This window comes from Lates calcarifer, linkage group LG5 (genome assembly GCF_001640805.2).
Source record: "Lates calcarifer isolate ASB-BC8 linkage group LG5, TLL_Latcal_v3, whole genome shotgun sequence".
In the NCBI taxonomy this organism is placed as follows: domain Eukaryota; kingdom Metazoa; phylum Chordata; class Actinopteri; family Centropomidae; genus Lates; species Lates calcarifer.
This window is the reverse complement of record NC_066837.1, coordinates 3664437-3676766: the sequence shown is the minus strand read 5'-3', so window position 1 is coordinate 3676766 and position 12330 is coordinate 3664437. Positions and strand designations below refer to the sequence as shown.

At 40.9% G+C, this 12330-nt stretch overlaps 1 protein-coding gene across 1 annotated transcript in view; it reads left to right on the top strand.

Annotated features, from left to right (window-relative positions):
• LOC108889050 (voltage-dependent T-type calcium channel subunit alpha-1I-like) overlaps positions 1–12330 on the top strand; it is a 121802-nt gene that overhangs the window by 35415 nt on the left and 74057 nt on the right. The window contains 4 exon segments of the mRNA XM_018685331.2: positions 1709–2051; positions 2900–2992; positions 9509–9848; positions 9946–10352. Of these exon segments, the coding sequence (XP_018540847.2) occupies positions 1709–2051; positions 2900–2992; positions 9509–9848; positions 9946–10352 (1183 nt within the window).

The window sequence follows — 12330 nt, the reverse complement described above, 5'->3', positions numbered from 1 at the left end:
TTTCCTAATTTATTTACTCCTTCTATCATTTTGTTCCTTTCTTTCTTTCTTCCTCAGCTCCCAGTCTTTCATGAAGTGCCTTCCCTCTCTTCCTCTTCTTCTATCATTATCTTTTACTTCTGACAGATTTGGATGCAAACATTAAACTTAGAGCCCCTGCCGGAACTCATTTAATGAAGATATAGTGGTGCTTTTGCGAGAACTGTTGTATTCATTTACTGTCAGCATTGCTGTTATACTTTTACAGCTTAGCAGATTATTTTTTCATTTACTCCAGTCTGAATCCCAGAAAGTGATCCTCAGTGCATCATTGACTCTAATACTGTGCCTGATGAGTCCTAAATTTTAAGAACTGGTGTTAGTTGGAAGCTGCTTTTGGCCTATTCCTCTGTCTGTCTCAGTAAAAGCCCTAACACAACAAAATAACGCTTGTGAAAGCAGACTGATCAAATTCTTTGCTTTGCTTCATACTGCTTCACTTCAGCTGTTAAAGGTTACGCCTTCAGAAACTATAGCTGACTGCCAGCTGATATTTGGTCCGCATGTATGTTCTGAGTCATTGTGAGTGGAAATGAACTTAGTAGTGCTTTGTATTTGAATATCATAGACAGAGAAAGAAAACAATCTCAACTACAGTTTTCACGCCACTCGAACTTTAGTGGCAGTTTTGTTATTTGCTTGAAATTCAGAGTAAAATGTTGCTTTGCACAAGTTTTTCATCCTGTAGTTTTTCTGGCAGTATGCATTTCCACATCTGTTGTTTGTGGCTAAAGAGAAGAAGAAAAGAAATGTCAGAAGCATAAAATACTATGAGAGACCAAATTAAATGGGTGAAATCAGTGATTCGCTAGGCTGAACAGCCAAACACTCCTCTCTCAGACTGCCTTTGTTGCCAGTTAAGCATGCTCAATCGGGCTGCCACAGATATGTCCAGACGATAGCCCATAAAAAGTACAGGAAATCCAGACACACCCAAACAGTGGACAAACAGTGTCCGCTGGGTGACGGTCAGCTTGGTGTGTCAGGGTTAATATTTCTCCATCACTGCCTTCCTTGTCTGCCTGTGATGTAATTTTGTTTCAGTTTTACCATTACAAACATAATCATCTCTCTCTCCCTTTTCTCTCTATCTCTCTGTCCTTTCATCCACTCGTCTCTCTTTCTGTGATCATTATATTTTATGCTTTCAGTTCCAATCTCACACCACACAGATGTTGGAAATAGCCATGAAGGACAAGTCGTTTTGGTCTGTCTAAAATTCCCATGACAAACTTGCATGAATGCACACTCACACACAAGCACTGTCTATACCAGCATGTCTCCCTACATACCTGTTTTTTTTTTTTTGGTACTCACATCAGTAGGGCTCTTCATGTGTCTCAGGATTCTGTAAATGTGTCAGCAGCGTTCTTCTAGTGAACACACCAAGAGACTCCTGCTCTTATTATTGGCATATTTGCTTTCAGATTTATTTATTCACCACTCATGAAGCACAATCATGTTTAAGCCTAGCTTCAACATTACAGACCTTTTAAATGACCTTTCAATATGAGTCATTGTTTGAAATATCATAGCTTTCCAAGCATACTGTCTGTTTTACCAGTGTTTCTACATTTTCTAATTCATATTTACAAGCTTAGAATCTCAAAATTATGTGGCTCATTTAGTGCAGTATTTTACTCAACACTTTCTCTGTTCACACTTACAGCTCTACTGGTATCAGCTTGCCCCGGCCTTACTACATGGCTGATGAGGATGACGAGCGGCCCTTCATCTGCTCCCTGCCAGTCGACAACGGCATCATGTCGTGCTCGGACGTCCCGGCTCGCCGTGAGGGAGGCAAGGCTTGTTGTCTGGACAAAGAGGACGCCTTGTACCGCCAATCACTGGGCCTGAGCCCCGAGCCTCTGGCCAATGGCAGCGTCAGTGTAGCAGGGCTCTGTGTCAACTGGAACCAGTACTACACCAGGTGTCATACTGGGCACAGCAACCCCCACAAAGGAGCCATCAACTTCGACAACATTGCCTATGCCTGGATTGTTATCTTCCAGGTGGGAGTTTTGGTAAACTTGTTTTGATAGGGTTAAATCGTTATGTGAGCCTTTCCAAACTGACTGATGCAGTAGGAATCTTGCAGTTCATTCAGCAACATTTTCACAGCAACGGAAATGAGAAGGAAGTGTTCACATCTTCATGTCCTGATGCTACAAAAGTTCATATCAAAACAGCTTTGCCAATTATTATTTTATTATTATGAATCCAGATCAGATGGATTTTAATTACACAAAACATGGCAGCAGTTCAGGAAACATATGAACGCTGACAACATTTTAGATTCTCTGTGAGCTTTACAGCATCTCCATATATTGTTTCACTCCTATTCCATATACTCCTGTTTGCTTGGTGACATATGTTGAATGATTGAATGAAAGGTTTTCTAAAGTTTAGCTTGTATTGAAGCATAGTGCTGTACAGTATGTTAAAGTATTAGTTCAATATTTATTCACATTCCGGTGGAAAGTTAAATGAGAAGATCATTACCGCTGTCTTATGTGTCTGTTAAATGTAACACTACAGCCAGTAGCTGCTTAACTAGCTCCATCCAAAGAGACCAGCACCTCTAAAGCTCACTAATTCACATTATTTTATCTTGTTTGTTAGTCAACAAAAACAACTGCTATAAAAACAACAGTGCTGTTTTATGTTGTCAGACAACCACTGGAAATTCTAGTAAATTACTTTTCAGAAAATAGTCCAGTACATATTTAACAGACTTGAATCTAAGTTTCCCTCCAGAAAACTGAAATCTGTTGTTTTAACACTAATATCTCACTGCTTAGATCAGATTTGCTGTGGATACAGATGTCGTGTACTCACACTCACGTTTTCTTGACTGTAGGTGATCACTCTGGAGGGCTGGGTGGAGATCATGTACTATGTGATGGATGCACATTCGTTCTACAATTTCATCTACTTCATCTTACTGATAATTGTAAGTCACACCTGGCTATACTCGCACTTAAGAAATACACACAGGATCAGAACCTCAGGATGTATGCAATGAACTGTGTTCCACAACTCCTCATATGTGAAAAAACAAAACTATAATGACAATTATTTTAAGCAAGTTTTACTAACACAAATGTTTAGCTGTTAACTTTATAATATCATGTTACTAGGATGTAATCTGACTTGAAGCTGAAATGTGAGATGTAATCCAGTGAAGTTGCAGTTTCTGCAGTCTTGGTTTTCGTTGCCAAGCTGCAGATGACGGCAATGAAACGCTGTCACTTCTCCTGCTCTCTCTGTCTTTCTCTTACTCTCCCTTTTTCTGTCTCTCTTTTACTCATTCTCTTGCACATTCACAAACACACACACACACACACACACACACACACACACACACACACACACACACACGGCTGTCTGTGTCATATTGAATACCTGAAATCCCTGAAGAATCCTCCTTTTGTTCTGCTAAAACACTTTTTAATTCCAGCTATATATATATATATATATATATATATATATACACACACACACACACACACACACACACACATATATATATATATATATATATATATATATATATATATATATATAATACATACATATACATATATATATATATATATACATATATATATATATATATATATATATATATGTACACACACACTGTGATGGGTGTGTGGTGTGTGTATGTTTGTGTGTTCTCCTCAGTATATTTCTTTTTTGGCCTGTCAGGGAGTATGTGTGTGTGTGCAAGTGTTATCATAATGCAGCGTGACTGCCAGTCCCAGTTACTTCTCTAACCCAGGGGCTGTCTTGTCTTTTTATTACACTTTTAATTGCCTGCCTTCAGATTCAGACATAAGCTCTGCCTCTCTTCTCCTCTCCTCTTGTCTCGTCAACACTCGCTTCGTTCTTTACCCCTTAATTTCTTCTAACATAACCCTCCACATCTGTCTTTCTTCTTAAATCTGTCAATCACTGCTCTTTCCCACCCTTTCTTACCTTTTCCTGCTATCTATTAATCTCTGTCCATGCCAAGACTTCCTTCCATCCTTCCCATCCTCATCTTTGTCTCACCCATACCCTCTGTGTCTCACTCTCATCCTTAACCTCCTCTCTTCCTCTGTTCCCTTTTATGTCTACCACCTCCTGTCTTCCCTCATTGACTCCCTCCCTGCTTTCATTTCATCTCCACTCTCTTGCTGAGCAGTATCCTGAGCATCATTCATGTATCTGTCACTCTACTCATTATTCTCAGTCACGCGGAAACACACACATACACTTGCAGACACACACATACAAATGTATTTACACACAGAAAAGGACACACTCCCACGCTCTTTTCCAGATTTGCTGTGGGACATTATCTTCTACATCAAGCCCCTAAAATTGCCTCACTACAGACAATACGTGATATAATGGCTGCCTTTTGATATGAAGACATCACTGAGGAGGGGTGGAAGTGGGAGGAAAGGAAGGAAATAGCTGAGGACAGGAGTAAGGGTTGGTTGAAAGTAAGAAACGGAAAAAGATGATGAAATGGGAGAGAAAACAGAGGGAAGGAAGTTAGACAGAAATGGAGAGGAGGTGTGGAAAGCAGGGAGAAGGATAGCAAGTGAACTCAAGAGAGGGGATGATGACGAGGGAAGAAGTGAGGAGAGATGGGAAAGGGATGGATGGATGAGTGGAGGAAAAAAAAACAGGAGGTGGTGATGATGGACTGGAGTGTCGGTATGAAATTAGATGGAGGATTGGAGGAGTGGAGAGAGGAAGCGACCACATAATGGCGACCACTGACAGTGACGGCATGAAATTAGAGAGAGGACTGGAGGAGTGGAGAGAGGACGCGACCACATGTTGGTCTCTCTCTTTGATCTTGAATGAAATGTTATTAATTAGAGTGAATCCCTCGGTGTGTCCTCTGGGCTCACATGGTTGGAGCAGACACACTGATCACAGCATCAGGTTTAACAGGAGGTCATACAATATGTTGTCTTGTCCCCCAATCTTTAGGATTAAAAGGCTTTCATATTAGTTCAATGTATGTATATATATATATACACACTACAGCATGCTGCATTAATAGAATTAATAGAAAACACTGCATGCAATATTAAAATAGAGTTTAAGAGGGCGGAACCCATTTTATAGGAAAATAAAAAGCTAAAAATAGAGAAGAACATAAAAGACCTCACTTTTGATTTAAAGTTAGTCAATGAACATTAGACATCGTAGACTATGTAAAGTTTAGGTGACAGCTTGTCAGGCTCAGTTTTACATGGCACAAGATTTGGCTCAGCTCTCACCAGTCTAAACTGTAAACCTGTAAACTTCAGGATCAAAATAAACTTATTTGCTAGACTTGTGTGCATGAATGTGCCCTCATGTCTCTCCTCTGAGTATCTACTAAAGCAGAAATGGCTGAAAGATGATCTAAACGAGGAAGAAAATCTCAACTTTTTAATCTAAGAGGAGCACTTGAATATGCAGGTAGATGCCTCCACAGTCTCCTGGTTTACTGACTGACTAACAGATAGGCTACAACTTGTGCAGCTGCAGTTTCTTTGCCACAGTGACACTGACAAACTGAACAAACTGATCAGGAAGGCTGGCTCGGTGCTGGGGACTTTTGAAGGAACGCCACAGGAAGTCATTCCTGCCAACTGCCATCACTCTGTACAGTGATTATCTTGGGAGAGGGGACTCCTCTCATGGACGTTTTTATTTATTTTATTTATCACATCCGTTATAAATCAGATTATTCTGATCTTTGCATGGCCAATGCACACTGTATTATAGTATATTATATTACCACCATAGTACAGTGTATATTCAGCACACACTATAGCTATGGGTCGATCTTTAGTCTGTATTTTCTTTTTCTATTATTTATATTCATTTTTTAATTTTTATATTTTAGTCTGTTTAGTTATCGTACTGAATTTAGCCTTTAATTACAATTTGTTATTTACCTACCTCGTTGTTTTTGTGATTCGCATGAAGTGGCTGCTGCAACACTGCAGTTTCCCTTTGGGACTGGGATAAAGCATTCAGTCTAACTATCTATGGAGAGATGGAAGAGAGTGAGCGACAGCAGCTAAGACCGACACAGGAAAAGGGAGGAGAGAGAGAGAGGGAGGGAGAGGTTCAGGATGTATTTAGATGCTTTGACAATTTCACTCACGTAGCATTCATGCAGATTAAGTGTGTTAAATTGAATTGCACTGAGAGAGAGGGAGAGAGAGAGAGAGGAATGGAGAGTGAGTGATATGAAAGACTACAACAGGGAGGCGAGATGAAAGCAGTGATGAGAGAGATGGAGAGGAAGAATGACAGATGGAGGAACAGATGAAAAAAGTGAGATAAAGATGGGGAGAGTTAAAGCTGTTGCTGTATACTGATTACCATCATGTAGAACAGTTTAGACAAAAGTGGAATTAAAAGCTTTGCATGGAAAATAGCTCAGCCCTGTGGAATTAAGGTTTATCATCCGGAAATACCAGCTCCAACCTGTTTTGTTACAGAGCCACAGTGTGGTAAGCCTCTTGATTTGACATCGTTTAAGTCCTAATTAATAAATTAATTAGCAGTCAAACCTAAGCCATGCATATTGTTCTGTGCTGAAAGATTGTAGGGCTTTCACCAAATGTATTCTCTGCCCTGTGACATTCATCAACCCTGTCCTGCTCCATGTTCCTCCTCACTGGGGGCTGTGCTGCAGATACAGAGGTTGGAGAAGCTCAAGAAAAAACAACACAGTGAAAATTATATGAATTCTACTTTATCATCCAGTGAATATCAAGAAACACACTATTTTTTCCATATACAATACACCTGACATTACCTGAAGATGAAGTTATTGTTAGGTGGTTGATATTGACAAACAAAGGACTTGTCATTCCCCTCTTCACTGTGAACCCTCTGGCTAATATTACATTTTGCTGTTGTTTTGTTGACTTTGGAGCTTTTGAACTGGTCTGCCATGTTTGTTCAGCATCACTGAGTTGTCACATGTTTGTGGTCTGTCTGTGTCAGAGAGACTAAACAGAGAATGCTTAGTAAAGATTCATTGGGGGATTCATTTGCCACAAAGCGCAATGAATACGGATATTTTATCGCAAAGGACCAAACAGGAAATGTGAAGTCGAAGCAAAACAATGAGCTAAAACAGGCTCAAAAGCTCTGTAGAGCTGCAGAGCTAGTGATAACCCCCTCTGGATTTGTTACTATATGCAATGTCTTTCACATTATATGTACTTAATTTCTTAGTTGAGCTCATTAGTTGAGCTTTGATTTTTGGTCATGTTTATTCTAAGTTTAAAAAATGGGGGCCTGTCTCCCTTTCTCCTGCTCAGCCTCAAACCCACACAGACATTGAGTGCATCCATTCACTGTCATCCACAAATTCTCAGTGCCTCTTACACACAGTCATTTTGTCACTCTGCTGCAAACACTAAAACACTAAAACTACACACACACACACACATATGCACTAATCTAATTGTATTTCAGCGGCTCCAGCAGAGTGTGAGTATAAATATTTGATGGGATCAGCAAGTGTGCTGAATGGGTGCTGGGACCCACTGGCTCCCTTTCAGTCCGCGAGTCCAGAGAGCTGGCACGAAAACCAGCCAGTCTGACCACAAATCTCTGCTTTGGATCAATGAAGAGCAGCTTTACACACAAAACACACACTGACCTACACAGACACACACATACATTTGCGTCCACACACATTTTATTCTGCTCTTCCATAGTATTTGTCACCAGGGTTCACATGGAGAGCAGAGGGGGGTTATCTGGCTTCACAATCACTATTGATCACAGCCTAGAGAGCGTTAGACTTCATCCCCCTCTCTGCTTTCTCGCTTTCCCTCGCCTCTTTTTCCACAGCAGCTCTGCTTCTCTGGGTGACCTTGCCCTTTTTCTTCTCTCTTTTCCTCTTTCCTTCTGTTTCAGAGCTTAAAACACCAAGTGAGAGAGTGAGAGTGAGCCTATAACATTAAACATGCAGTGTTGAAAGACAGCATACCTTTCGGTTTTCTGACACACTTCTAAAATAATTATTGTCAATAAAAGTTTAAGCAGTTGCTGCTGTAGAAGTTCTTCAGTTTGAATGAATGAATCACAGGAAAAGTTTTTAGTTAACACTTCAACATTATCAGGAAGTACTGATGAATGACAGAGGGAGTTATTCTTTTTTCCTCTTCTGATCTTGCTGTTCCTTGACTTTCAGTATTGTTTTTTATACTCAAGTCTCGTAAGACTTTCTTTTGCTTACAACTATTTCATTATTAATCAAGGACAACCAAGCTCAAGGCCAAGTTTCAGTTGCCCTGCAATCATCTTTTAATCTTTTCTAAATACAAGCATCTTTAACTTTCCTTACACCTGTGTAATGGCATTCAGCCAAATTTCCACAAGGTAAGTATTCATACTGGAGACCTCATGTTATTCTCATATTTCAGCAACCTGGCAGTCATGGTTAATCTCTAACCTTGCATTCTTTTTGAATAAATGCTTGCGCCTTTTTTTTTTTTAAATCCAAGACAGATGTTAATTTTGTGTACTGATGATTCAACCAGGAGAGTTTCACCTGCAGGGACAATGATTATGACAGAACCAGGGGCAACCAAAATAGCTTCCCTACTTTGCAACTCTATGGTAATGACACAGCCTAGATTATAGTGTCTTAAGATTCATTGGTAAGAGAGATAACATGAATAGGTTTGACAGAAATGGCGTAAAACTTTAATCTGTAGTTTGACTGTCATGACCGAAGGAAGAAAATGTTAAATGCATAAATGTGCATAGATATCAGGTGGCCTTGAAAAGACAAATTTTACTGGTTGTGTCAACAAAATGAGTCATCAGTTCACTGGAAACACGGCAGCTTTGTTTGTAAACAATGTGTTATGTTTGAAATTGTCCAGCCAAGTGGGCTAACAGGCTATAGCTAGCTAGACTGCTAAAATGCACTGGCCTCAAGCCATCTCACTGAGAGTTCTTTATTCATTCTTTATTCATTGTGATTAACTGGCAAACACTGACCACCACCAGATCAGATTATGGGTCTAAGACTATTTCATGCCAGTGTTTACAAATGTTGCACAACAACAATATTTGGGAATAAATAGCCATGTTTTTGCTGACTGGCTTTACATTAGGATCACAAATAGGCCTTTGAAACTCTTTGTTTTGATTATAGACGGACATTTGACATTTCACCCAAAGTATTGTGAAGCTAAAATGATATTTTATGTCAGGTCACATTAGGGTGCAGCTGGTCAACAAAAGGTATACATAAGTAAGGGTTCACCAAGTAAAAGTTTAACTAGAATCCCAGGATGCCAATTTAATCTGTCTTGAATTAATACATGATGTTAACCTAGCACTTATTCAGCACTGGTCAACATTTAAAACAGATTTTAGCAGTAAAGCAGGATTCTTTTGAACTCTCTGTTTCTGTGTGTGCCTCTCATACTCCCAGGTCGGTTCCTTCTTCATGATCAACCTGTGCCTGGTCGTCATCGCCACCCAGTTCTCAGAGACCAAACAGAGAGAGCATCAGCTAATGCAGGAGCAACGAGCACAGTGTTCGTCCTCCTCCACCCTCGCCAGTGAACCTGGGGACTGCTATGAAGAGCTTTTCCAGCTGGTCTGCCACGTTCTCCGCAAGGCCAAGAGACAAACTGTTGCCCTTTTCAACACCCTGCGGGGGAAACCTCGTGGCTTTCGGGGTGTTGGAAGAGGTAGAGTTGGTGGACAAGGGAGGGAGAGGAAAGCCAATGGACAAGGACGACGTGAGAGGAAAGCAGTTTTGAGACACAGTATGTAACTGTAATGATCTGATGATCAAAAAGAGTAACGTTTGGTTGCATGGTTTGTACACCCACCATTTAACACCCTCCATTTTCACAATTTCAGGTCCTCCCTGTCCTCACCATAACAAACCTGACCACGCCTCACCTGCTGAACCCATGGCCCTCAGTGCCACCTCTGCCTCTGATGGCTGCCCTCAGTGTGCTGCGGCCCTGTCGCTCACTGACGGTGTTGGACCAGTTCGCAGTGTAGCCAGCGAGGAAGCAGAGGAGGGAGCTGTGGAGGAAACGGACAGGGAGGGGGCACAGTCTGGTGGTAAGGAGAAGGGCAAGAAAGGCCAGGATAATTCAGGGAGTCATGGGGGCTGTAATCCTAGGAAGCAATGCAAGGAGCTGTGGTACCAGATGAGGATGAAACTGTGGGGCATCGTGGAGAGCAAGTACTTCAACCGAGGCATCATGATTGCCATCCTGATCAACACCATCAGTATGGGCATCGAGCACCACGAGCAGGTATACACAGCTGCAGCTCTCATCTTATTGCATAACTTTAAAATGCTGTCTTGGTCTCTATGTCACACTGTTCATTTCCCCCTCTTTCATTTATTCTCTTTCATTTCTGCAAAGTCTGTATCGTTCTCTCTTCTCATAGTGAGTCTCCTTTACACAGCTGTCTCTATTACCTTCCAAGAATTTTTCAAAATTTAATCAAATCCTCAAAATTGGAGAAGTGTTCACGCTCCTTTAAGGTACAGATATTTTGGCATACACCAAGAACTCTGCAGGCTTGGCTCAACAGGTTCAGGTGAAAATTTTTTTGTTCAGTTTGTGCACACTTCAGTAGGAAATCCCTGGTTGGAATTTCTTGACATGGAATTCCATTTTCATTTTAAAATCAAAGATGTGCTTTTCCTGACCTTGAAAACAGCAAGCACATCTACAGTACTCTAAAATAAAATTGAAACTGTTCTCTTTTTGCTTCTTGCTATTAGATTACATTGTGGGAGTCATGATCTAACTTGAATTAGACATTTTATCCATTAGATCCACAAGGAAATTTGTCAGTGTGTCAGTTGTCAGTGTTCAGTCTGCCCTCAGTCCAATATGAGCAGATGAAGAGGTGGTGCTGCCCAGAGGGCGTATTCTAACCTCTTGTCTTGTAAACACATTGATGGCTGAAGCTCTTGGCAAGCGGCCTGTGTAGTGATAGCAAAAATATACATATAGCACCTTTAAATATTCAGTTTTACCCAAATTTCCATGGTTACTAACCATCTAAACATAATCACATTTCCAACACTTCAGGCTTGCAAGTGGAAATCAATAATGAGAATCTGACTAAAAACATTAAAAGCTTCATAGACGTTCACAACTTTAAGTTAAAAGAAAATATTTCAATCAAAAATTCCTTCATGCTCAGAGGGGGGTTTCATCCTGTAGCATATTGGAAGGGATGTTGTTCTTGTTATTTATTTAATTGTGTGTGTGTGTTTGTGTTTGTTTATCATCAGTGATTGCTACCCAATTAGCCTCTATCATCCACCTAACAGTGTATGTTTATGAATGGGAGATTTGCCTGTTAAATACTTTGTAGATGCATTAGCGTTTGCCCACTGTGGTTTTAGGGTGAACCGACTTTTTGCAGTGTGAATCTACAGTCTCTTCTAGTTTCTGTCCCTGTCGCTCTGTGTCCATCTCTTCATGTTCTTTCTCCTTCACATCCATCTCTCATTGTTACATGTCTTTTCCCCCTCTGCCTTTATAGTGTCTATATAATGTGACTCTACGGCCAATGGTATAGACATGTCTGCACTCAGGTTAGGCAGCAAGATGCGGGCAGGGCCACCTGAATATTATAACTTGTTTCAGATCACACCCACCAAGATCTCCAAGCAATAAACATTATGCTCTGTGTTTTCTTTTACCCCCCCACCACCCCCCACCCCACTTCCTGTCTCTTTCTGTCGCTCTGCTTTGTGCACTCTTTGTCTTTCTATCAATATTTCTCGCTCTCGCTATACCATCGCCCACTCACGCCTGCCACCGCCGCAGTGGTGGGTCGTCTCTCATCTTAGGGGCGGCTAAAAATAGAGAGACAGAACGAGAGAGGCAGAGAGAGACTTTGCTCCTTTAATGGGGAGGAAATAGTGAGCTGGAATGTCTGTGGCTCCACCGTCTGTTTAGCAAACTGGAGTCATGCCTCCTTCTGTTTGAACAGTGATATCAGAGGCTTGATCTATCTCATCGCTCTGATCATCATCTTATTGAGAGGTGCTTTCACCTGTCCTTCTACACCTGTGGTCTCTGGTTCTGTTGGTGTGAGAGCTAGTCTTGGAAATGCCAGCCAAATGGTTTTAAATTTCTGGGTTGCAGCAGAACACCAGCTACTTTGGCAGGAAACCAGACATAATTTGGAGAGTGCATTCAGTTTCAGAACAAACCAGTTCTTTGGTGAAAGAGAGTACAATGTGTTTTGGTTTGTCCCCCACAC